Below are 27500 nucleotides of genomic sequence, written 5' to 3' on the forward strand. Positions count from 1 at the left end.
GAATTGTGGAAAGAATTGCATAATTTTATTTGGTTGGATGTGTCATTTAAATAAACCTGTTTTCTATACCCCGTTATCAAGTCAAAGATCATAATATAATTTTAACAGGGATAATGAGTGGTCGCTCACCTGCAAGTGTTCCTCGTGCAAGGAACTCTCGAAGGCGGTTCGAGCGTCGTAAGCGAAAGGCACGAGTGATTTCCTGGTTCATGAAGCCCTCTTTGTTGAGGATGTTGGCCACCATCATCCGCAGGTCAAACACCTTATTCGAAGCATATAAAGGGAAGGTTGAAGTACCATTTCAGAAAATGGACTGATTCTTCATCACATGATGATTATTTCATGGAAGTTTTTTTAATTGTGAGAAGAAGATGCAGTTGGCAAGGTTGTGGGTTGCATCTGTACTTTTTGTCACAGTGGATTTGTGACAATATGAGGAACCATCAAAAAGTCCCCAGAATGATATTATTATATGTAATGTATAGTGGCTTTTAAAAGCTCAGCTGTTTCAAATACTCTCCTTTAAATTAATGCATTGCAAGATTCACATATGGAAGATAATTTTCTGGACCTCTCATTAAACAATCCAGAAACAATGAGACAAAAAGTATTGACAATATGTATCTGATGAAAACCTCTGCTGCTCTTTATCCTTTACCATTTACAGTATAATACAAGTTGGGGCTCCTGTAGGAACTGAATGACAAAGGGCAGCAGATTAACAGACCAACAGGGGGCAGATGAAAACAGGTGTGTTCAGTTACCATCTAGCTAGCTCGCACTCATTTTGCCAACATCGGAAGGATGACAGGCCGAGTAAACCCCACCTGGTAATAATTCAACAGCCGAGTGGGATTTGAACTCAAGATCCTTGGATCCCAAGCTCACCACCCTAATCATTAAGCCAACACCAGGCATATATATGACCATGATTAGAAAAGAAATCCTCTTTCCACCAGCATTAAGAAAATTCTCTATTTCAATCACCAGGAAATTGATCTTACCTCCAAAGCTTCAGCCAGCGTAGCAATCTGCAGCAGCTGTTCCTGTTCCAGGTCATCATCCAACTGTCCAATGTACAGGTATCGCAAAACAGCATGCAGTGCCTCATAGCTTGTACCCTTGCCAACAGCAATGACAGTCATTAGTCTATGCTGTCGAGTTTGTGGGTCAAACACCTTTTCCAACCATCCACTTTCAAAGCCACGGCTCCAGTTGTACAGAGGTTGCCCAACTGCAGATGTCATGGTAGTGTGCACAGTTCCTTGGCCAGGCTTAAGGCTCCCATCACTTTTGGATATTCGCAACCAAGGTTCGGATTTTCTGGTTGAATTGGTGGCCTTTTCATCCTCCGCTGTGGCCCTCCAACTTAGCGCACGTGTGAGCTGGATTTTACCGGTACCCCAAATTGACCCACGTGACTGAAAAGTCTGCAGAGAACGACGACGGGTAGGATCAGTAGATGTGGCTTCAGTGGCCAATGTTCTGACTGCCGCTGCTGGTCCATTGCCTGCCTGCAGTGCATTGTATGGCTTGTCCACAGTGCCCAGTTGTTGGTTACATTCCAACATGCCTGGATTTGCAGTGTCATGGTGCTCTGCGAAATGAGATGTAATATAATTGATGATGCGATCACAATGACACATGACTGAGCTCATCTGAATTCTACATTCTGTCCAACCTCACCCATGCGATTGCCACTGTTAATAGTTTTCTTTCTGTCCTTTAGAGGGTTACAAAAAAACAGACAACTTCTTGACAAATTTAGAAGGTTTCCCTTTCAAAGATAATGGCATATTCATAATTGCATTTACTTTTTCATTTCTTCACAAAACAAGTTGCTAGTTTCAAACCTTTGCCTTGTTCATAATAATGTAATTGTGGCAATAAATATTTTTAAAATCAAATTATCTCTTGCTCTGATGGATCACTCTTTTTTTGATTAATGCAAATTACAGACAACATGTCATCACCGTTAAAAGTCGGAGTATGATTATATGAAAGCAAACATTCGTGAATGTGTTCCTGTTAAACTATGATCTTTTCTCTGGATATGTTTGCAATAAAGGTGGTGGAGTAGGTGATGGTTTACAGGTAGCGTAATTTTGGCAACTTCATTGGTGCATTGTTGTCTGATGTTGACCAAGAGATTGATCTTTACTGGTCAGTCCAGTCTGACCCAATATAAAATTTCTGATTGCAGTTGTGCTGTAATCTATAATGCAGATAACATAAATCAAAGCTTTGCTACAACTTCAGTTTTCATTCTCAACATCTAACATTTCATATTAGACAATCCTGATCAAATATCCATTGGTGCTATATAAAGTCGGTGTGTCGAAATGGCTGACTTCAAGAAGTCAATTTTACAAAAAAGCTCATTTTAATCGAGAACTCTAAGGCTCCATTATTACAACAACAAATTTGCTGGAAATTGCAGCCAACAAAAAAAACATCCTATAAAGTGATAACTTTTGAATATTTTACCCATGTTTCTTTGATGGCTCTTTGTCTCTCCCTTCTCCTCAGGGAGGTCCATGCAAAATAGATCGTAGAATTTGGAGCAAGCCAGAGCCAAGTAAACACGGTGTGCAAGAACCTTCTGTCCTCCAGAGAGTAGAAAAACTGTGTTTGCAGCCAGTGGGCAATCTGACAGCAATGAAGGTGCTGGGTCTCCATCAGCCCTTCGTGCTGGCTCCATGACCACGATTTGCGGTGGTACAGGCCGTGACGGAAGACAAGGTGCTTGAATGCGGGGTCGTTGCACCTGTCATTGCAATGATGCACACAATGCACACTGTTAATATGGCCACATGTTTGCTCATCATTGGGAGGGGGGGTGTTTTATAAAAATTATATTCAAAATAAAGTCAGAGATTACTGCAATGACAAATTCCATCTTCCATGAATATAATAATTGAAATTAATTTGAAAGAGTATATCATCGAATCTGGAGGTGGAAAATATGTAAATCTTAAAATGCTCAAATTGGAACATGTCATGAATAGTAAAAAAAATATTTATTAAAATGTAGTAAGGTGGAGATGATAGCCTGGTGTTGGATTCACGGTTAAGGTGGCTAGCTTGGGACTTGAGGGTTCTGAGTTTGAGCTGCTGTCGACCATTAAATTAACACGAGGTGGGGTTGACTTAGCCTGTCATTCTTCCGAGGTGAGCAAAAATGAGTCCCAGTGTTCTGGGATAATAACCATTCAGTGTAACCTGCATCGGAGTGGCAACCCATCCAGGACTGTACTCCTTGCCAATGAAATAGCCTCGGCAGCTCAAAGTGCTTTTACAGCACAAAAGGAATGGTGTTATTATTACTAAGGTGGAGATGGAGCAATCTCAGAGTGTATGTTAATACTCATTCTTCTATAGAACAGTCTGGTGTTGGCTTATTGGTTAAAGTGGCTGGCTTGGGATCCTAGGGTGCCAGGTTCAAGTCCTGTTGGCTGCTGAATTAACACCAGGTGAGGTTGACTCAGCCTGTCATCCTTCTGAGGTTGGTGAAATGAGCAACAGTGTACTGGTAATAGGGGCACTGCATCAATCAGTGGTCTTGCTGTACCCCTAACCAATGATGCAACCAGCAGCCACAAGGCTGCACATGAGAGAGTGTGTTTCATAGAACACACACTCATATTTAGAAAGTTATTGGTTTCCTCCCACCTCTAGATGTTGTGAAATTCCTTAATACCAGGGCTCAATGTTATTTTATTTAGTGGGTGAACTAGTGTGACCAAGCTTAAATTTCTAGGCACGTAGCTAAAATTTTGGGTGCACCAGAAAAAATTGTCGACATCCCAATTGTAGAACATTTATGAGGTGGCAGGATAGCTTAGAGGTGTGCACACTTATCTTTGAGCTGTTGAGCCGAAGTTTCAACCTCGGCCCAGCCACAAACTGTCATCCTGGTGTTTTGCAGGTGGGTTGAGACAAAAATGCATGTGCCATCCCTTGGATGGGCAGTAAACTGGGTGTCCCATATGCTAAGATTAGTTGCTGGACATTAAAGATCTCATGGTGTCCATTGCGAAGAGTAGGCGAGCTATTGCCGACACCCAGGCCAAATTTGAAATTCCTGCTATAACCTACTGAGGGCGCTGCACCTACACGAGAACTGATGCTAACCTGCAGCCACGTGAGGATGACATCGGTATTTGTGGTCAAGCAAATCAGTCTGCCAAGGACATTATTTGATTTATTTATCTATTTATTTTACACAGTCTAAGGCCTCAGGCTCATTGAGGAGCTGGAATACAAAATTATGCAAATATATGCCGGACAAATATATGAGAAAACATTTGACTTGATTTCAGATAAACACAACCACCGAGTTGGGGGGAAGTGAAGTCATTTAACCACAGCACTCTGGCTACCAGTGATACCATCTTTATGATCTCGCTTTTCTCACCAAACTCAACAACTTGAGGAATTTCCTTATCCCCAAGGATGCCAACCAAAGGGGTGTGTCTGTGTTCTATCCTTTCAAAGCTGAGTGTCAAGCAAGTAAGCAGTACATATCTTTTTTAGTGTATTTGGTATTAGTTGCCTAGGGTCAGAATTGGACCGCCAACCTCCCAGACTCAGAGCAGACTTCTGTTATGCCCCCGAGTCTAATCACCTATAGGGCTGGCAGGGTGGCCAAGATGGACACATAATCACTTTTAAGCTGTCGCGCCTGGGTTGGAATCTTGGCCCAGCTATAAACTGTCATCCCGGTGTTTCACAGGCAAGGTGATTCATCAGTGTTTGTGCTGTCCCTCGGATGTACGTTAAACTGGGCGTCCAGTCTGCTGGCATTAGTTGGTGGACATTAAAGATCCCACGGTGTCCTTCATGAAGGGTAGTCAAACTATCGCTGGCAACATGAGCAAATTCCAAATTCCTGCCATAACCTACAGAAGGCATTACATCAGTGGCAAATCTCCATACTTAGCCTATTATGCTACCCCGCTGCCTTGTGCTGCATAGAAAAGAAGATCACTTAGAGCACGAATAAAGAAAACAAAGGCTTTGCTGTAATTATTTGTTTTATTTCACCCAATTCAGAGATTCAGTGGAATATGGATATTATTGTATCACCTTGCCTTATTTAAAGAATGATTAATGATGCTTACTTAAGAGAAAATATCAAAGAACAAAGGCAAAGTTTAATATGCACAATCCATAGTCCGGCACACACCTTCCGCAGATAAGCCTTCCAGAATTGCACATGTCGTCTGCACACGAGAGCCGCACGGATGGCGTTATCAAAAACATCTTTGATGCCAAACTGTGCCACAACACTCGTCTCATAATATGGAACTCCAATGTCACGAGCCACCTCATGGCCTGCCTCCGGAGTCATTATGTCACTTGGCTTAATCATTCTGGAATGGCACAGATATAAACTCATCAAATTATCTTCATTTCACGACAAAGTCAGAGCACCAGCTCACACATTCAACTTGGTGAATCCCATTTGGTGAATGGTCTCATTGTGTTAATGGACACCAAGTAAATTTCTTATATTCAACATCAACTTGGACAAACACTTCATTTGTATCTTACACATTCTGTGCCTGAATGGACTTTTCTTTATGATCTTTAAAATGATCTTTATGATAAAACAAAATCTCTTTAAAATGCTATTTTTCCATCATCTATGTGTAAGTAATAAATACGTGGTCAAAAATCTGGAGAGGAACGGAATAGCATGGTCATGTGACTTGAAAACCATTGTTCTTCAATAATAAATTTTAAAAGATTAAAAATACAATTTAAAATGCTTGTATGAAAAATATAAGCATTGGCAGGTTTCTAAAGAATCAAGAAAGATGGAAGTGGAATATTGGAGTCCAAGAAGTGCTCAAACAGAAGAAAGGAACTTACAAAATGTGGCAAAAGAGAAAAGACCTTTTAGATAAAGAGAATTATAAATGTTTGAAGAAGGAAATAACAAATGCAGAGAAAAAGGTGTATGAAGAATAGGGGAAAAGTTTAACCACATCAGAGGGCAAAAATAAAAATTTCAAAATAGCCAGGATAAAGTGAAATCAAATTTCCCCCCATTAAGTGTGGAAAATAGGAATTGATGGTAATAGGGAGAAAATACAAATAAAAACAATCATACGTCTACACTGGAAGGACACCCGATAAGATAAGGTCGATGAAAATTCACAAAATAGCACGATTTTTGAAACAAAACTGAACGAGGAACACACAGTAAACATGTAGGTGAGAAAATAAACTGTTAAGACGCCACAAATAACGACCAGAAACTTGACTTTGAGAAAGTCCGCAGAGACCCCTGAGAGAAGCAGCTGTAGCCTCAAACCCGGGACCAGAAGTCCGATCATCTTGAGCTATCAATACAGTCTGGTATCCTGCCTTCCTCTCCAAACTCTGCCCATGACATCCAAGGCCAACTCTACACATGGCTTACCGACATCCTCCACTCTCATAACCAATATGCTCTCAAAGGAATCCTTTCATCTCCTCTCCATGTCAAGACTGGAGTGCCCTAAGGCAGTGTTTTTGGCCCAGTTCTAGTCCTAATTTTCATCAACGATCTCTCTGACTGGAAAATTCTCTTTGTCTATTTGCTGAAGACTCAACCTTCTGCCATGACATCACTCATCCTTCAGACAATCAGGCTTCTTCCCTCTCTTCAGACCTTTATAAAATCACAAACTGGTCAAACACTTGGAATATGTCTCAGAAGGCAGCTCATGCCTGAATAAATGGTCAAAGTAGTCATGGGAATGTAAAATAATAATAATAATAATAATAATAATAATGATCAAAAATTATGGTAAAGGCTGACTTGGGATGCAAATAAATGTTTGAATTGTAGGTAGGACTACACCAGGGATCAGTTTTAAGTACTCTACTGTTTGTTATAGTGATGGAAGAATTGATGGAGCATGAAAGGTTTTGATTCCCATGGGAGTTATTGGACGCTGATTTAAAATGCTGAAAGTAAAAAAGAAACAAAAGATAAGAGATGTTTCAAAAATGGAAAGGTGCGATAGAGAATAAAGGTTTATGGGTTATCGTGAATAAAATGAAGGTTATGGTGAGCGGAGAAGGACAAAAGAAAGAAAGCAGACAACGACCTTGTTCAATATGCAGAAAAAGAGTTGGATGGAATTCAATTAAACGTAGGCAGATGGTATCACAACATGTGCAGCGGTATCTTTGGAAGTTTAGAAACAAAACCTGGGATTTTTATTGATAAAAGATGTGAGAATAATTTCAAGAAAAAGATGAAGAACAAAAAGAAATGCTCATGAGCTCAGAATTCAATTTATAAAAAGTCAAAATTTCTGTTGTGTTGTAGACATGATAGAGGCATCAGTAGGAGTGGAAGTAGCCGTTAGACCAAGAATAATGGCAACCTGGAATAAGTGGGGACAACTATGTGGTATCATGGAGCACAGAAATATTCCATTATTTTTAAAAGTTAGAGTATATAAAGCATTTATCAGACTGGTATCGATGAATGGAAGTGAAATGTGGGCACTGCTGATCGAAGATGTAAAAGTAATCGAAAGAACAGATGAGAATGATATGATGGATGAATGGATTGTCTCTAAAAGAAAGAATGCTGAGTTGAGAAATCCAGAAAGAGATTAAAAATCAATACAAGTGAGGAAGAACTTAGGCAGACTTGGTTGGTAAGATCATGTGCAATGAAGGTCAGAAGATGCTGTAAAGAAAACAATAAAGCTCGTGGTAAAAGACGAAAGCCAAGAGGATGTCCTAAAACAATATGCATTGAAAATATCAAGAACGTTATGGAATGTTTGGGTTTTCATGAAATTAACGCCATGCATAGATCCGTACGGAGGAACGCCGTCATTCGACCAATCGTTTGCAAAAATGAAAATGGGGAACATGGTTGTAAAACATTTGAAAGTGGTGGATGTTTGCTTCCTTTGCCACCGAAGGTTGCTCTCCATCTGTCTGTCCCTCCTGTGATTTTCCGACTTTTTTCACGTCCCGTTTAACATATTCAACTGAAACATGGTACATGGCTTTATTATAAGTTCCAGACCAAAATCGAGTTTCATGGCATTTCATCAATTTTTCAGAGTTATGTCCATTTTAGACTTAGACAACATTGTCATGTCCAATTGTCCATTAATGTGGAACTCGTCAGAGCCGGGACCTTTCATCCCGAGGAATGATCCAAGCAGTCTTTTAAGGCACTGCGTTCAATTATATTTACGTTTACCATTCCCCAAGGTCACCCAGATGAGCCAAAATGATGGCAAACCCACACGGAAAGCAAATGGCAGAAACACGCTCTTACCTTTTAAAGGACTTATTTTTATAATGAAAATCACAAGGAAGAGTGTCGACAAGACGCTTTCATAAACGGAACAAACCAAGCGAGTCAAGAGACACAAAAAGGGGAATGGGAATACCAAACATATATACAACAAAGAAATAAAAGCTCAATTCCTAACCCACTAGGTGCCAACAGATCACACTTCACAACAAAAAAACAATGCAGGTGGGATTTCCATTTTCTCTATGATGTGCAGGATGAACTAGTACTTGATGGTGTCCGCTTTAGAGACAAGCAGGGAGACGAGAGGCAGTAACGATTCAGGGCAAGCGATAGGTAGGCCAGGCCTTCCACGAGGTCACATGGTCCCCTTTTTCCTCCTTGCACACGAGGCTTCTCCTCCAAGCAAGGTCTGTGTCCTCCTTACACACGCACCTCTCTTGGTGCTGTCCTGGTGGACTACCGTGCACGAGCCTCTCTTGCACACCATTCTCTTCTGGTGGACTCCCTGGTCTCGACTCTCGTGCAGAGCTCTCATACAGGACTCTGGTGATGTCTCTCATCACAACTCATGTGTACGACACTCTGGTGGTCTCTCTAGTCCGGACTCGTCCTGTCTCGTGGACTCCCCGGTCAGAACTGAGTTCTCCTCCTCCTTCTGGGTGGAGTCTCCCTCTTGGGTCCCGCTCACGGGAGCGGCCTCTATAAAAATCAAGGTACACCTTTTCTTTCGGGCTCTGCAGTCCACTGCGCTGCCATCGCTGGTACACACTGGTCAGATAGATGGTAATTGGCCTTTATTACATGTGCCACTTGTGCCTCTGCGATGGGAAGTCCTCACTTAGCCCCAACTACAACAAGACTTTTTTATCATCTATAATTAATCTCTACCCTGTCTATAAATTACATACGCTGGCTCAACGTCACATGGAACAAACGACTTACTCTGACAGGTCCCTGTTACATGGCAATCTAACATACATGAAACACATGGATCAGACTACACTTGCCACAGTCTAGCTATGGATCCCTCCTCCTCTTCTACATAACAATATCACATATTATACAGAGGTCAATGTTCAGCTGCCCTGACTCCACCACACTATTTACACCCATTGGCTGGAAAGTTGGCCTTACTCCACCCCAATAAAATCATGTGCCACCATTCTAGGAAGCAGCACAGATCTTCAGGCCTTAGGCCTGGGTTTTAGTCCACGGCCCAGTGCAATTGGAATGGTCCCAGGTATGTAACTACAATGTATTATAGATGCACAGAAGCTGTGCCCGTGTTTTTGCTTTATCGATGTACTTGGGGTTATTTTTATCATTTTCAGCATCGAACGTGTCATTAATCACCACCCAAATAAACTAACATTCATTGGGACCGTTGGAGGACATACTGTATATTAAAAAGCAATTCACGGTCTTGTTCTGTCTGTTTGTCTGTCTTTCTGTCTATATATAAATCGCCTTCAGGTCACAATTTTAAACTGATCTTCACGACACTTCACAAAATGGTAGAGTTGGTCATAAGCAATAAGCATATTGATTTGGAGTTCAAAAGGTTAAAAGGTCAACAACTTTGTCAGACTTCTAAAATCCACAATTCTCATCTGATTGACTTGAAATGTGGACAGGATTTGCAGATCAGGTCAGCAAATTCAACTACCAATTACTTTTGAGGTCAACATATGCCAAGAGGTCAACATTAGCCAAGGTCAACAACTCAAGGTGAAATTTCGAAAATCCACAATTTTCATCTGATTGACTTGAAATTTGAAGAGGATTTGCATATAGGATCCATGAATTCAACCACCAATTATTTTTGAGGTCAACATAAGCCAGAAAATAGGTCAAAGGTCAATAACTTCAGTAGAATTTCTAAAATCCCCAATTTTCATCCGATTGACTTGAAATTTGAAGAGGATTTATCAGGTCACTGAATTCAACCACCATTTTTTTTTTCTGGTTAAAATTTGTTTTCTGGATTTCGAAAGTATTGTGCTCTGCATGATGACTTTTGGATTCGCTATATATGCTAGATATCCCTTATTGTCGGGTTTTCCGTGTATGTGTGTGTGTGTGTGTGTGTGTGTGTGTGTGTGTGTGTGTGTGTGTGTGTGTGTGTGTGTGTGTGTGTGTGTGTGTGTGTGTGTGTGTGTGTGTGTGTGTGTGTGTTTGTGTGTGTGTGTGTGTGTGTGTGTGTGTGTGTGTGTGTGTGTGTGTGTGTGTGTGTGTGTGTGTGTGTCTGCAACGTGAGGCTCCACAGCACGAACCAGCAAACTAATCTCGATGAAACTTTGCCAACAGGTGGAATATATACTGGGAATGTGCGCGTTTGAATTTCGTTGCCTAGCAACGACCTGTTGCTGTGCAGCGGCCGAAAAACCACGTACAGTATTTTCAAAACTTGTCCTTCAGTTTTGAATGTAGAGAAACGAGACTTTGGAATTAAACACTTCGAGATATTTAGAAAATTTTACTCGAGCCGATTTTTGATTGAGGTTTTATTTTTCAAATGGTCGTCCTTCAGAAATCTGGTGTCTATTTACCGTCATTTAAGGTGTGTATACAGTGTTTGTAAGGAAATACACCATCGTTCCACCTTCGATCTCTCCTCGATCCAAACGTTATTGACCAAAGTGAAAAGGATCCAAAATAAATGGAATCACCGGCATTTCTGTCTTTGTGGATTTCTAATAATATGTTTATTTATTTACCGAAAACGATTCCACGACCCACACACCACCTTCAATTATTGGATTCGCTATATATGCGAGATATCCCTTATTGTCGGGTTTTCCGTGTGTGTGTGTGTGTGTGTGTGTGTGTGTGTGTGTGTGTGTGTGTGTGTGTGTGTGTGTGTGTGTGTGTGTGTGTGTGTGTGTCTGCAACGCGAGGCTCCACAGCATGGACCAGCAAACCGATTTCGATGAAACTTTGCCAACAGGTGTCTATGGTCTGGGAATGTGCGCGTTTGAATTTCGTTTCCTAGCAACCACCAGTTGCTGTGCAGCGGCCGAAAACCCGCGTACAGTGTTTTCAATACTTGTCCTTCATTTTTGAATGTAGAGAAACGAGACTTTGGAATTAAACACTTCGAGATATTTAGAAAATTTTACTCAAGCCGATTTTTGATTGAGGTTTTATTTTTCAAATGCTAGTCCTTCAAAAATCGGGTGTCTATTTACCATCATTATTTATGAGGGGCTTAGGAAAGTGGGCGGAGCTTAGGGAAAGTGGACGGGGTTGATGAAAAGTGGGAGTGGCGTAGGAAAGTGGGAGTGGCGTAGGAAAGTGGGCGTGGCTTATGAAAAATATTGTGTGGCTCAGGAGGTGTGGTCAAACAAGAGCATTGAGAGAAGCTTATCGGGTTTTCGTGTGTGTGTGTGTGTGTGTGTGTGTGTGTGTGTGTGTGTGTGTGTGTGTGTGTGTGTGTGTGTGTGTGTGTGTGTGTGTGTGTGTGTGTGTGTGTGTCTGCAACGCGAGGCCCCACAGCACAAACCAGCAAACCGATTATTTTTCAAATGGTAGTCCTTCAAATATGGGGTGTCTATTTACCGTCATTTTTTATGAGGAGTGCCAGTTGGCAAAATACGCAATAGGAAAAATCTTGCCAGGCAGAGGAACAATTGTATGTGAACCAATACGTCTTGGCAATGAATCTTCGGCGGTGGATCGGTCAGAATGAAAAGCATCGTATCCAGTGCTTCGATCCTAGTGAATCCCTCGTCACCTACCGGCTTGTCTTGTTTGTTTGTTAGTTTGTTTGTCTGTCTGTGAACAGGATATCTCAAAAAGTTTTGGACGGATTCGACCAAAATTTGGTGGACAAAATTTGGTGGACATGTTGGGTGTTTTGGTGGACAAGGAAGAATTGGTTCAATTTTGGTGAAGATCTGAATCCGGATCCGGATCCGACAATTTTTTGATTGATTCTTCACCATTGAGTGATAGGGCTAAAACCGATATATAACACAAAATCTCAAAAAGTTATGGACGGATTCAGACGAACCTTGGTGCAAAGGATGGGTGTGTGACATGGACGAATCCAGATATAGGAATTTTTTTTTTTTTTAGGTGATTCTTCACCATTTAGAGATGGGGCCAAAAACTATATATAGCATGATATAAAAAAAAGGCTTTGGATGAGTTATGACAAAACTAGTTGGGTGAGTTAATGAGGTGAAAAGAACAAGCCGATTCGATTTTGGTTCAGGTCCGGATCCAGATCCGGCCTCCCAGTGGGATACAAAAAAAGAAACTGTTCAACCTGGCAGAGGTATGCGCTCTTCTGAGTGCCGTTCTAGTTTTGTTTTGTTTTGGTTTTGTTGTTTTTTGCTGTTTTTGTTTGTTACTCTTTGGTATGACTGTTTGGAGGTTGTGAAAATAGCAAACCCTCTCCTTAACCTTACCCTAATATAATGATTACCAAAGAAGTTAAAGGAAGAATGTTGGAAGCAATTTTATACTCGTGCAGTTGTACGCCTGATGGACAAACAGTAGCAATTGCAAGTGGTTGAGAACTCTTCAGTCAGAAGGATATTTGATGTCTGAATGTCAGTTATGATTGGGTCTAATTAGATGAGAAGTAATACAAGACATATAAAACGTTAAAAAAGGAAGTTGACAGAAGTTAGATTGAATTGAGTAGGTCATGTGTAATGGATACCAGAAGACAAACTGACAAAGCTTGAGGCAAATAAGTGCATGGTGGATGTTAAATGAAAGAGAGTTTGACTTGGTGTATACCAGGGGGAAAAAAACAGTAACACTGGCAAGGTAAGAAGTATTACCCTGCAAGGAAAATTAAGTGAACTGCACTGCCACTCAAGGATTTGAAGCACAAAGGTTCATGGATAATGTCCTTTTTTGAGCTGTGTCGAGGCACAAGATTCTGCCTTGTAAGTGATAGTTTCCTTAAATGTAAGTGAAGTGGCAGTATTCTCCTTGCTACTCACTTTTTTGTATAAATTAATGAGGCTCGTATGAGTGGATGAAAACAAAATTTCTTCCATTTGGAACTTTTGAATCAACCCAAAAATTGTCTGTAGACTTCCGATACAAACCGATATGTGGATACGATGTGACAATAATTAATCAGACACCCTTTGCATTAAAATTTTCTGCTCTTCCTAGAGCCTTGATACATGTATTAATGTATGTATGTTTGTATGTACGTATGTATGTATGTATGTATGTATGTATGTATGTATGTGTCAACTGAACACTTATCATGATGACATCTTGCATTATTTAAATGATGGATGATCACTCTTATATTGGAGAAAATAAGAAAGGAAGTACAGTTCAAAATGTACAATCCGTAGTCCAGCAAACAAAATATATCGTATTTTCCGTATTTTGGTGCTGGCAAGGAAGGGAACAAGGAAAATGGAAAGGAACACAAATGCAGCAGGAATGAGAAATTGGGATGGATGAAAGGAAACAGGAGGAAAGATGGGAATAATTCCATCCTAATTACACAGAGAAGCAAAGAAAGTACACAATTACATTTTATGTTGTTCAATGAAAGGTTTTGTTGCATTACTTCACTTTCTTTTCTTTTCTTTTTTTTTAAACAGAGAAATTGTTTGAAAAAGAAAATTCCTAATCTAATTTGCATTCTGCGCTGTTATTGGAAATCAATGCAGAACTTTCTGTTTGGTCTCGGCTTTCATGATGGCTCAGAAGGCTGAAGCTGAACACCATTCATAATTGCTGAAGACAAAGTTCAAATGTGTACTTGGTGCCAGAGAATGGAAGGGGAGGATATTCATGCTGATGCACATATGGTGCCGACAAGGATAGGGAGGTCAACACGTGCTTGGCATGCTGCAGCAGGCCTAATGAGGGCTATTTATAGTCATGATGACTTTGCCCGTTCACATTTTGACCCAAATTTTAATTATTTCCTCCATATTCTCATAATAAAGGTTTGCAGAAAGTTTGATGACAATAGCTCAAATAGTAAAAAAGTTATGGCCTGGACAGACACACAAACACACACACACACACACACACACACACACACACACACACACACACACAATTGCAAATCTCCATCTCCCGCTACACGGGGGTATGGACAAAATACTAAATAGTAAAAGAGATATTAGCTTGAAATATTTCTCCTCATTCAAATTTCAAAGCAAAAATAGTAATATTGAAGGCAATAAACCCACCTGCCAAGGGGTCGTCGAGCTCTGTTAACCGCTTCCAGGTCAGCAAAGCGCAGGTCAACTTGGCAACCGACCAGCAACACAGGTGTCCTCGGGCAGAAGTGTTTGATCTCTGGCAGCCACTTTGTCTTTACATGATGCAAAGAGTTGGGGTTGGCGATTGCAAAACAGACCACCACAACATCTGATCTGTTGCAGCCAAAAATGAGCCAAAAAAAACAAACAGTTTATATATTCTGGCCCTTGATGGAAAAACATTCAATGTTGTCCACCCAAAAGCATTCCAATAATATGTTCAATTTTGTTAATATTTCAATTCAATATTTTGCAGCTTGATAAATAAAATGTTTGTCTCTAAATATGTGCTAAATTGTGGTAGTCAAATAGATGTATGTTACATCTTAGGAAATGCCATGTACCATTGTAGGAGGGAGGGAAACAGTGGATGTGAGAGGAGAAAGGGAAATGGGTGGGAGTCCAGAGGGAGGGGATGGGATGGGAGGAGGGAGGGGAAGAGGTGAGAGGAGTAGGGGTGGGATAAGGGATCCAACATTGCCTGGCAACACCGGGTACCTTTGCTAGTTACAAAATAATAATCTTACTATAATGCAGCTGTTGCATATATGGGTATGTATGCAGCAGAAATAGCACCCCCTGGTGGTTTGTGTGCGAGCTCATAAGTGAATGGGAAACTGAAGCTGGAATTCAATTATAAAGAAATACAGTACTTGTTTATGCACACAAAATCATTTAATTTGAATCTAACTAAATAATGCAACTACCACAGAACATGGTTGTATAAGCTGTTTGGGAAGAACACTACTTAAGCGTCTAGAGCTCGTAATGATCATCATCATCATATTAACTGCACCTGAAGTTCAACTGCATAAATGCGGACGGTCTCAATCAAGAAGTCAAATAGCCAGGCCTAATATTTGTATATCATCAATTCAATTTGAAGTTATATATCAAATTTCAAATTGGTCATTATTTGGGCAATTGAATCAAATTAATTAAAATGCCAAAAAAACAACAACATTGTGTTCTTTAAGCTACTTTAAAATAATTTTCACAGAAAAGGTCACAAGCAGCCATGATGTGATCAGAATTATACATTTTTGGGGGGCATGATCTTGAGGCAGAGGGTTCTGGTCTACAAGTGTGATTCAGCATGTCCGTCAGCATCGTGCTGTCATGGGTGGAAACAAGATCCAAGAGGTGTGAAATCGGATGCCCTATGTTGCGACTCAACGACCTTATCCAACTGGTAATGTGTACATTGCAGTGCCTTTTGATGGATATAGTAGGTTTATAAAAGTAAGTTCCAGTCATTTAAGCTTAATATTAAGAAATAAACGTATGAATAATGACTAGCATTGAGAAAAGGGACCACGTTCATATGTATAGTTCGTGAAAGCAACTATCTGGAAGAAAGCAGTAAAAACAATAAGCAAGTGGATAGAAGTGAAGAAGAATGGGAGAGTAATTGATTGTGCAATTTGACGTAAATGTTTGTTTTTGCATGTTACCTGGTGGGTTCAGGTGCGGATCGTTTATAATGTGTGAAATGCATGCCAAAAATTATGAATGACCCATTGAACAACAACAATAACAACAATCTTGCAAAGTCCTTTTATGTGAGGCCACGAAGCAGATTCCCTATTTGCCTCTTCAATTATAAACTCTGGTACTGTTGGAACATAAAAGATTAAAACTTTACACCATGTTCATTAATACTGTAGTCTGCAACATAGATGGGTCTTTGATCAGTCCATGTCCCCATCTGGCTTTGCATCAAAATTACCGAGAGATTTTATATTTGGCAGAATTTGAAGCCATAGAGGTGAACAATCACTTGAACAAATGTTCTTGCTATGCTAGCAGGATCTTCTTCCCAGGATGATGAAACAGGATAGAAAACTCACACGTTTGTTAACAGTTCAGGCAAAATAACCGACAGAGCCTCAGCACAAGACCACACACAATAATCGCTTACACCTTGTAAGGAACTATCCCCCTTCTCTGTGGCTGTGGACCTGAGTAAATAAGGATTGTGGGATTTTCGGAGGTTGCAAAAACAAATTAAAAAACAAAAGAATCTGCAAGCAGGAAAAGGAATAGTGAGAGAAGGGATAAGGAGGGGAGAGCATGCCGTGTATAAAGGTGGCACCAGCTAGAAGGCACAGTTGAGATGCTTCGGCTAAAAGCAAGACAAATCAAGCACATGCAAGAAGACTATTCAGTGGCAAGAATGCTTTCCATAGGTCTTCTGGCCCTCTGTTGTATCCAGCTCAATGTGCATTCTCTGCTCTTGAGAATGTTCTGATGTGTACTGCCTCTCCATCTCAACTCTGCCAACCTGCAGGCTTCTTCCTGATATATTTTACTTGCATCCTCTTTAGCATTCTCCTGAGCCTAGTTGTGCCAACTAATGCTCTCCTGCCCACCCGGTGCATATCCAGCGCATCCATACTCCCAGGTACAGCACAAGTAAAACACTCATTCCCCTTGGTCCTGACAAACCAGCCATTCAGGGTGTCACTTGCTCAGTATGGATTTGGGAGTGTTCATAAAAGAGGGATGTGGAAAATGTGGGAAAGAAGGTTTCTGGCTAGGCAATCCTCATGATATTTGGTCTCTGTACAGTGGCCTGCAAAAGTGTTCACCCCCTACCAATAATTCCACATTTAAATGAATTATGAATTATGCAGAAAAAATGTTCCCAAATGAACTTTTTTATTCACAACTGAAGAGATCAAACTAAACACTTTTAATTGAAGGATGTTACATGTCAGGAATACCTGCAAAAAAACATGGACAAATCAAAATTCATTGGTTGAAAAAGTATTCTGCATCTGAATATTCTTTCAGAAACTCCATATGAGCTTTTAGATTCGTCTTTTTTCAAAAATAACTTTTTTTCTTGCCATCTGTCCATAGAGGCCAGCTTTATGAAGGGAACGGGATATTGTTGATTGAATAACACTGACCCCCATCTCAGACATTGAGTCCTGCAGATCTTTCAAAATCATTGTTGGATTTACAGTGACATCCCAAACTAGTTTCCTGCTGCTGAGTTTGAATTGGCGACCTGATCTGGGTAGAGTCTGGGTTGTATGATATGTCTTGCACTTCTTAATGATGGATTTCACCATACTCAAATGGATAATGAGTGACTTTGAAATCTTCTTATAACCTTATAACACCGGGTGGGCAGGAGAGCATTAGTTGGCACAACTAGGCTCAGGAGAATGAAGATTTCTTGGAAAGCTTCTTATAACCTCTCCTGAATGATGATTCTCCACCACTTTATGTCTAAATTCTTTATGAAGCTCCTTGGTCTTCATATTTGTCTGGTTGGTTGACCAAGTGAGATTCACATTAAAACTACTTAGATAAGTGGTTTTTGATTTTGGTGAAGATCCGAATTTGGATCTGGATACGATAATTATTTAATTTTCTAAGTGATTTTTCACCATTGAGAGATCGGGCCAAAAATGATATATCCATGATATTTCAAAAATGTATTGGGCCCAATATGTTCTGGCGGAGGTATGCACTCTACCGAGTGCCCTTCAAGTTTTTAAATTAACCCAATGATTACATACAGCTGAAAGCTATTCCACTTATTTTGTCATCTTTCAAACAAACAATTTGCTCCTGAGGTGATTTAGGGTTAATTTAGGAAAGGGTTTGAATACTTATGCAACTAAGAATCATCTGATTTTCTCTGTTGATCTAACTTATTCACATTTGATCTGCATTTTTAAGCTTTATCACTTTGGAGTAGTTTGTAAATGTTTTGGAGACATTAATTCAGTAATCTGAGAGGAAACCCTTCGAATAGTTTCAAACTGCTTAAAGGTAATCAGCCTAGATTTCTGAATGGGAAGCCATGTTTAATAAATATGTTGTTTCTGATTAGGTCACGGGTTCCCAACCGGGGGGGGGGGGGGAAATTTCCCCCAGGGGGGAAATTTGGGTGTTTCAGGGGGAAATTCTAGTCTGGAATTAAAATTCTGGAAATTATCAGAAAATAATTAGAAAATAATTTCCAGTCTTCTGTTCTTCTCTTCTCAGGAGTACCCGTTTCATGAACTTTACCCGCTTTCATTCTTATGTTTTATTTTCTTTCTTCTTTTTTAGTTTGTTCTTTTCTATTACATGTCTTAATATGATCTCTCTTGTTCTTTTCAGGTCGGCAAGTGATCATGTCGAAAAAACGAATATATTCAGAAGCATATCTAGACTTCGGTTTTACGTTCGTTGTGAATAACGGGGAACATCTGCCACAATGTGTCATCTGCACAAAGACCTTGGGGAATGGTAGCATGAAGCCATCCCAGATGAAGCAACACCTTCAAGGATGCCATCCCGAACTACAGAACAAGGATCGTGAATACTTCAAGCTGAAACAAAATTATCTGAAGAAGATGAGACTGGACTCAACTGGAACGTTTCGTCAGCAAACGGACGCTATTGTGAAAGCGTCATACGAAGTCTCGTACAAGATTGCGAGGGAGAAGAAACCACACACAATTGGTGAAACATTGGTGAAGCCCTGTATGCTGCAGTGCGTGAAGTTGGTCCTTGGTGAGGCCGCCCACAACAAGATGACCCAGATTTCCCTTTCAAACAACACCATTCGGTCACGGATCAATGATATGGCTGAGAGCATCAAGAACCAAGTTGTTCAGAAGGTTCGAGGGTCACAGTTTTTTTCGATTCAACTCGACGAATCGACAGATGTTGCGAATCTGTCCAGCTGTTGGTCTTTGTTCGTTATACCACCGAAAAAGGAATTGCAGAAGAATTCCTCTTCTGCAAACCTCTCCAGACCACGACCAAAGCTCAGGATGTGATGGACCTTATCAATGACTTTTTCGAAGACAGCAACATCAGCTGGGAGTCTCTGGTTGGGGTGTGCACGGATGGTGCCCCAGCCATGCTCGGCTCTCGATCGGGGTTCGTCACGCTCGTCAAGCAAAAGAATCCGGCAGTGGAATCGACACACTGTCTGATCCACAAAGAGGCACTTGCTTCGAGAACTCTCCCCAAGAACTTCAAGCAGCATCTCGAGACTGTCATCAAAGTCGTCAACTTTATCAAGGGTTCCGCGCTGAACACTCGGCTGTTCCGTCGGCTCTGTGAAGGCATGGAAGCCGACCACGAATCATTGCTGTTTCATATTCAGGTGAGGTGGCTCTCAAAGGGAAACATGTTGCAGCGAGTCCTGGAATTGTTTGATGAGGTGGTGGCCTTCCTTCGGGCCCAAGAGAATGTTGTGCTTCTGGAGGCATTGAAGGGTGAGTTTTTCCGTGTGCGGCTGTCCTACTTGTCCGATATTTTCAGTGCATTGAACGAGCTCAACAGGAAACTGCAGGGCAAAGGGACCAACATTCTTTTTCAGTCGGACAAGATCAGAGCTTTCGTGGCTAAACTGGAACTGTGGAAGAAAAGAGTGGGGAGTGGAAGTTTTTCCTCATTCCTCGCTCTGAACGAATGTGTGGAGGATATGGAGGATGGTCTGCCTGATTCAATAGCCGAGGATATCAAACAACACCTCGAAGGGTTGGAGGAAGAATTCAAGTATTACTTCCCGGGGATCACAAACGAGAGCAAAGAGAACAAACTTATCAGAGACCCATTTCAGAGGAACGTTGATGATGTGCCAGAAGCGTGGCAGGAAGAGTTCCTGGACTTGAAAAACGGCTCTACAGCGAAGGATGCCTTCCAGAATATGGAACTGGAAGAGTTTTGGACCCAAGTCCAAGGAACCTACCCACTTCTTGCGACCAATGCTCTGCGGATATTGGTCCAGTTTTCTTCCACCTACCTGTGAGACAGGATTTTCGGCACTGGTACACCTCAAAACAAAGGCATGCAACAAGTTGGAGGTGGAGGCGGATCTTCGCTGTGCGCTCTCCATAACTCCCCCAGACATTGAAGGACTCGTGAACGGCAAACAATGCCAGAAGTCACACTAAAATGCTGTGTTCTTATTCAATACAATTTAATGTTAGCTGTGTTAGTGCATTTGAAAAATAAATTAGTAAATAGTCTCAGTGTGTTTTAACTGTTCTTTCTCTCATACACATGAAGGGGGAAATCTGGATGGTTGAATTGGGTGCAGGGGGAAATGACAGAAAAAAGGTTGGGAACCACTGGATTAGGTGTATGAGGGAAGTGCAGTGGATGTAGTGTATCTACACTTTCAGAAGGCATTTGGTAAGGTAACACAGAGGAGGTTGTTTGTCAAGGTGAGGGCTTGTGGAGTGGCTCGTTTGGTAACTAACTGGATTGGAAGCTGGCTTTGTGATGTGAAGTAAAGAGTGGCTGTGAGTGGGAATATGTCTGGCTGGGAGGATGTAAGTCATGGGTACCTCAGGTATCAGTACTGCAACCATTATTATTCTTATTCACATCAGTAATTTTCAGCAATGCCACGATCTTTCCTGGGAAAGCCCCATCTCCAAGCTGCCCTCCAAAGCAGGTCGGTGGTCTTTCTGTCTTCTACCGTCCCATCTCTGGCATTGCCAACCCCCCCACCCCACCCGGCTCTGTCTGTGATCTGTCCCCCCTATATTTCCTCAGGACACTCAAGGTCTGCAAAAAACCCCTTCTGGTGAACTGCCGAAATCAAGAATCACTGCTCACCTTCATTCTTTCATTCCGCTGTTTTTTCCTGCCTCTGGAACGAACTCCCACACCACAATCCCTTCAATCCCACTCTTCCCTCCAGGTCTTAAAAACAGCTGTTCACCACCATCTCATATCTTCCCCCATCCAAAATCTTGATCTTTACTATCCCCGTTAATCTATCCCAAACCCACCTCCTTCAAATTCCCTGTTTTCCTTCCTGAAAGTTCCTGGAGTACCATCTTGTTTACCCCGTGTACCCTGCCCCAACCCTCTCTCTTCCACAGATCTCCTATTGTCCGTGTTCCCCACTATTTTGTGCTTCCCTGTCCCACCCCTCTTGACTCCTGCCTCCTGTATTAGCTCTCACATGAGTCTCAATATGGTATACAAAACAAAAAAAATTTTTGGGGACAATAAGGTTAACAGTCAGCTTTCCAAATTTTTAGATGAGACAAAGCTTGGACCTAAGGTAGATAGAAGATAAGGGGTGATCAGGATAGGGAAAGTCGAGATACTGTCATAGATTGGGAAAAATATTGGGAGATGCAGTTTAACATCAAGACGTGTAAGGTGCTAGGGATGGGAAAGATAAAGAAAATAGGGACAACATAAATGCAGGGGCAGTCTTGGAGGGTATCACACAGGAGAAGGATATTGGGGTGGGAATAGATACGGGTGGGGGGGAGGGGTGGGGGTATTAAGCAGACAGTACAGTGCCAGGCAGATTTGGGTAAAGCTATCAGGGTTTAAGGTTGCATTCGGCGTTAGGGAAATAAATTACAAATCAAAAGATGTAGTGTTAACACTGTGCAGGAATTTAGTGAGGCCTCATCTAGAATATTGTATGAAGTTTTGGTTTCCACATCTCAGGAAGCATGTAACTGCCATAGGGAGGGCTCAGCATAGGGATACTAAATTGATTTTGGGGCTCCTTGATTAAGCTATGGGAAGCAGCTGAAGGAGACATGACTTTATACAGTATAAAGAATGTAATGATGAGGGGATTTGATTGAGATGTTTCGGATAATGAAGGTTTAGGATACTTAGTCTATAGACTAAGTAAGTGCAAAAGAGTTTTTCTGCAGAATGAAAAGTCATAGGACCAGGGGCCATAGACTGTAAGTAAAGAAGATAAGATTTAAGACAGTAATAAGGCAGGGGTCTTTCAGTCAGAGAGTAGGTCATACATTGAACGGTCTCCCTATAAAAGTAGTCACAGAAGAAAGAGTAACTACGTTTAATTTGGAATTAGATGGGTACCGAGAAGCATTTCAGATGAAGGAGCACAGGGATAGTGGCAGGACTTGTAGGGAGCTTGCTTCTGGATGGGTGATAGCATCTGGTGTTGGTGGAGTGCAGGTATGATAGGCTGAATGACCTCCTCCTGCACCAAAGTTCCTTGTTATTCCTTGTTAATATCAGATTCTGGATATGAGACAGGAGAAGAGTATATCACCTGCCGTAAGCAAAGCGCCGATCTTTGTGGTGATCACCAAAAGTGTCCCATAGGCGCAAGGACACATTCACTTCATCCACAACATCATGGGATCGTTCCAGCACCTGTTGCAGAAATAAAACGCATTCATTAAATGTATTTTGCCAGACCTGCCACTTTGACGTAATGCTTAGAGAGTCTGCTGTGAGTCTGGAAGGTTGGCAGTTTGAACCTCAGCAGAGTCATACCAAAGACTTCAAAAATGGTATGTGCTGCTTCCTTACTTGATACAAAGCAATTAAAAAGGATAGAGCATGGACAAACAATCATAAGCTGGTGATCATTGCGCTGGCCATGATGGACCTAATTGTGTCCTCCTACATTGAAGTTCCTTGCAAAGAAACTCTGTTAGTAAACTGAGGAAATAAAACACGTTTTTTAAAAGTTATTGCAAAAGCAAAAAGAGGAAAACACCCTCAAGATTTATCCTCACCTCCTGGCAGACCCGGTAATGATCAATCGCCCATACTGTGGGAACATGTGTTGCCAAGAGCTGGTACTGGCTGAGTGTGGCATTACAGGCTCGAGCACATATGAGCCTGGTCTTTCCAACTGCATTGTCTCCAACCACGACACACTTGATTGTCTCCACATTGGGCCTTTCATAGTCCATAACTGTGCCAGGGCGGTGTGTCGACATGGCATCAGCTGGATATTCTAAGAGCAGAGGTATACAAGAGCAGAGGCATCCCATCATGATTGATATAATTTCCATCTCAAATTAATAGTCTATAGACGGGTCAATATACTGCCTGACCCCCAAAAAATTGCAAATTTTTGTTTTATGCTTATTTCTAGTAGTGTATGATGTGGAAGACAACATATTAAAAGTTGGACAATTTTGACGCATGGGAAAGTCCTTCAGTGACGTCAGAAAACAAGATGGCTGCCGGCAGATAAAACGTCAAAAAATTGACTGATAATCATCAGACCACTAACAATTTAAAGTTAATTTTACACCAATATTTGTATTATGATCGTTGCTGGTAGTTTATGCAGTGCTAATCCTGAGACCATTCGCAATTTAAAGTAAATATTTGCACAAATATATGTTCTTTGATTGTTTCTGCCAGTCTATGACAGAGAAAGCAACATATAAAAAATTGGACAATTTTGACACATGTGGAAGTACCATATGCCTTCTAGTCTTAGATTCCAGTTTCATCGTCCTCCTCCTCCTCTATCTCTGGTTCAACACTCATATTGTCACAGTTGCTGTCCTGGCAATGTCCACATGCACTGGTGCATTCTAATCCATGCTTCCTACATGAACACATTAGTGTTTTGCACCCCCCTGAACAGTTGTAGTGAATCATCTGAAGTAGTATGTCTAGAGCAGGGCTTTTGTCTATCATCACTGGAACAGGTTTTCCTCCTTCTACCTTCCATCCCCACTCCGTTGGCTCCATTCCACAACAAAGGCCCATCCATTCCATTACCTGGTAATCGGTCCACAGAGAATGAAACTTGCAGGCAGCGGATGTCGGGGGCAGTCTTTCAGGAGTGACAAATGCCCTAGCCCTTGCAAACTTTTTGCAGAGAATGTTTTGTCTGATCGATGCCAATGAGTCGTTCTGATTTGCTTTAAACAATGCCACCATTGCTCTGCAGCCTGCAGTTTCAATAACATCCTGACTCTGCTGTGGTTTACAGAACACCTTTGAGCTGTCTATCAGTTCCTTTTCTTTCTTGATGATTCTTTGAAACCCTGACTTCTTTCCAATCCCAAAGACACGAGACGTTGCGTCACAGCCAGTTAATGCATGAAGGAACAATATATCTCTGCAGGCTGCATTTCCAAGTATCTGCTGAAGGACTTTGATATTGTAGACATTTGATTTTGCCTTGTCAGAACGGAAATGGAGTTCAATGCAGTTTGTCTCCACCATATAGAAGAGCAGGAGGAGAAGGAGATCTGTATCTTCTCCAATGAGGGTTGTAGATCTGGAAGCCGCATTTGCGACGGCCGCTTTTGCAATCTCAACATCAGCATCTCCCTCTGCTTGGATCACCTCACAGCCTTCCTTGCGCAACACCTCTATAATCAACAGTATCATTGCCTGCTTGTTTGACTCATTCGACAGAAAGTCCTCCTTTTTCCCAACAAATTTTGTTGACTCCGTAATGTTAACCTTGGTGGCATTCTTGTTTCTATTCCGACGTTGATAAGAACAGTCCTTTGTGCTTGGCCCAGCCTCATAACCATCAAACACAACAGTAGCTTTGCCATAGTGTCTGACTGTAAATGAGGCATATTCATCTGCAATGGAACTGTAGGTGAATCCCTCTGTCCACTTTAAGCAGTGAATAAGTGATCCCCCGTCAAGAACATAGTGATCTGTTCCTGGAACTGTCTGGTTGACAGCATTGTCAGATTTGGTTGTAGCATAATTCCTTATTGCCTCTGCCAACTGTGGTTTATCTGGCTGGCGCAGGATGTTTTTTGCCTCAAAAAGAGACATTGGGTATGGGCAGAGTTCATATTTCATCACTTCACCTATCTGGAGATCTCCCGTCTGTGACACGACTAAGAACCTCTGGAATAGTAATGCTGGATCTATTGTCCGGTCCTCAGCAACTTTGACTGCCCTGCTGGATGCAAGTGTCTTGACTTTAGAACTCCTTTTGTGTGAATAGGAGTAAGCTGGGTGATCATCCATCTTCTTGACAATGTCACTTCCTACTTTGAATAGGTCATGAACATTGACATCCTCACTTGCAGTAACCCCTGTGATGACATTGCGCAATGACTTGTCATCAGAAAATGGTGTGAAGCTGTCCAGTTTTTCGGCAACTTTGCCACGATCAGCTTCATCTCGACTCACCCTGGATATTGTCAACTCCTTATGTTGTTAACTTGTTGAGTAGCTACTCGAGGTCAGTTCTTGCATAGCAAGGTTGTAGGAGGACGATATGGTTGAAGACAGAGTCCAAACTGCTCTCTGGTGCTCTGACATCCCACTTCCTCGAGTCAGCCCCCCTTGGCTTTTCAGTGAGCGCATTAATGTCTGTTCTATCACAAGATCAGAGCCTAGGCCAGCCCAGTATTGGTCACTGCGCCGGATTACATGATAACCAGATTGGAACTTCTGATGAACCTCAGGGTTGTCATCCTCTAACGCAAGCATCTTCTCGAGATAGAGTTGAGCTGACTTCAGGTAATTGGGATGGCCAGCAGCTACAAATATCGGCAAGCAAGCTGATATGGCTTGGAGATGCATCTCCCAGGACCCCGTCCGATCAGCTGCCACAAGTGCCCTCACAATTCCCAACATACGCTGGTAGTTGATCCAAAGTGCACTGGTTTTCGAGTCCTTTGCAAGTTTATTCCTTTCCTGATTCAATCTATTGTCAATGAAATGAATGCACTCTGATTGCAACACAGACTCTATAGTGTCACTTTTGACAGTCTCCAGGGAAATGTACAGTCGCTCCAGTTCTGCCACTTGTTCTTGAAACCCAGGGTCAACTTCCACAATCTTGCCAACAACCTGACGTGTAAGACACTGATCCACAAGCAAATGGCCACGAAAAGCACGTTGCACCGCCTTCCCACTCAGCATGTGCACAACAGCATTTTGACCATACACTGTTTCCAGGATCTCTTTCAGTCCACTTTCATCCATCAAACTTCCAATGGCACCCAACAAATTCATTAATGTGAGGAAGCTCCCAAGCAGTAGCACTGCATTATGGATTGGGTTATCAGCAGGAAGAGCATTCACTATCTCAGAGGCCTTCCAAAACAGCGGTTGGTCAAATGTGATGATTGCTGGCATGTTGTGTTTTGATGCAAGTTTGCTCAGGTAATCAAGAGTTGACAAGATGCAGGTTTTGTCACCTGGGTTCATATCAATCATTGGGAGAAACTGTATTGAGGCTTTCCCTGGGTGATCAAACTCCTCATGCAGAAAGTGCATCATGCCTTGCCAATTTGGTGCACTCTTTTCGAAGCAAAATGACATCTCCCATAATATGTCAATTGTGCGATCACAAATTGATAACAAAGGGAGGGGCTGAAATTTGAGGTTGCGGTTGATGTGCTCTGCATAGCGGTAATCTATTATATTGATCTTCGTCAGTTCGACGAGCTTCCTGTCAGACATTTTCTTTCTAGATATGATGTGGCTAGATTGCCACCCTGGTGTAATAGCTGCTATCATGCCCATCCCATGAAAGGTACCCTTTCCATCCAACGTTATGATGTTGTGGTCCACATTGTCTTCAGCAAATAACAAGGATGTATCAAGAATGTCGGTGTCACCTCCAAACACATCCGGAGCAAGAGAAGAGGCTGCATTTACTTCAAACCGTTGCACTTCGGAGTAAGATGAGGAAAAGCCAAAGGTTGATAGACTATCTATCAAGAAACGAGACCTATACAAGTGATGCATTTGCACTGCAAGACCAAGCTGCAATGGTGCAATTACAGCCCTTGGACGCATTGCTTGGATGACTGCTTGTCCAATACCAGCAACCTCCCTAGATGTATCTTTCCCGACCAAAAGATGCTGCAGCAAGAATCGCAGGCTAGCTGGGACATACCCCAATGCAGCAGTAAGGCTTAGGTCTGCAGTAGTTGGGTATGTATCCCCATGTGGTGCAACTGTTGTTTTTATGTCACTTTTTATTAGTTTTGCAGCAGTCTGAAGAATTGCACGTTTTTGTGCTTCTTCATCATCTTCTCGTGGTGCATTGTAGTGGTCACGGAGGATCTGGGACGTTTTTTCTCTGAATGTCACAATGTCTTTTAAGCCTCTACCCTCTGCCATGAATATAGATTCACCATATCGTTTTTTAAGCTGTTCCTTCATGTATTGGTTCCCATATGCATTGGATTCACTATCGCCCAGGTATTGTTCCATTCTAGCCACGAGGTCTGTAATTGTTAACTGTTCCT

General features: G+C 41.7%; 2 protein-coding genes across 5 annotated transcripts in view; both read right to left on the reverse strand.

Annotated features, from left to right (window-relative positions):
• LOC147035390 (rho-related BTB domain-containing protein 2-like) overlaps positions 1–27500 on the reverse strand; it is a 229596-nt gene that overhangs the window by 92882 nt on the left and 109214 nt on the right. For all 4 annotated transcript variants that reach the window (XM_085897457.1, XM_085897467.1, XM_085897473.1 and 1 more), the window contains 7 exons: positions 23034–23257; positions 22562–22665; positions 14467–14652; positions 5189–5375; positions 2488–2767; positions 1005–1597; positions 130–262 (listed from right to left, as the gene is read on the reverse strand). In XM_085897457.1, coding sequence (XP_085753583.1) covers positions 130–262; positions 1005–1597; positions 2488–2767; positions 5189–5375; positions 14467–14652; positions 22562–22665; positions 23034–23257 — 1707 coding nt within the window. The remainder of the gene's footprint in view (positions 1–129; positions 263–1004; positions 1598–2487; positions 2768–5188; positions 5376–14466; positions 14653–22561; positions 22666–23033; positions 23258–27500) is intronic.
• Positions 23293–27500, reverse strand: part of LOC147035391 (uncharacterized) — a 4857-nt gene continuing 649 nt past the window's right edge. Inside the window, exons 1-2 of the mRNA XM_085879795.1 lie at positions 25556–27500; positions 23293–25426 (exon numbers count right to left, since the gene is read on the reverse strand). The exon at positions 25556–27500 is cut by the window's right edge and continues 649 nt beyond it. Of these exons, the coding sequence (XP_085735921.1) occupies positions 23749–25426; positions 25556–27500 (3623 nt within the window). The 3' untranslated portion in view covers positions 23293–23748. The remainder of the gene's footprint in view (positions 25427–25555) is intronic.

Source organism: Eptatretus burgeri, chromosome 1 (genome assembly GCF_056783735.1).
Source record: "Eptatretus burgeri isolate ZD-2024b chromosome 1, Ebu_testis_v1, whole genome shotgun sequence".
Classification (NCBI taxonomy): Eukaryota; Metazoa; Chordata; class Myxini; order Myxiniformes; family Myxinidae; genus Eptatretus; species Eptatretus burgeri.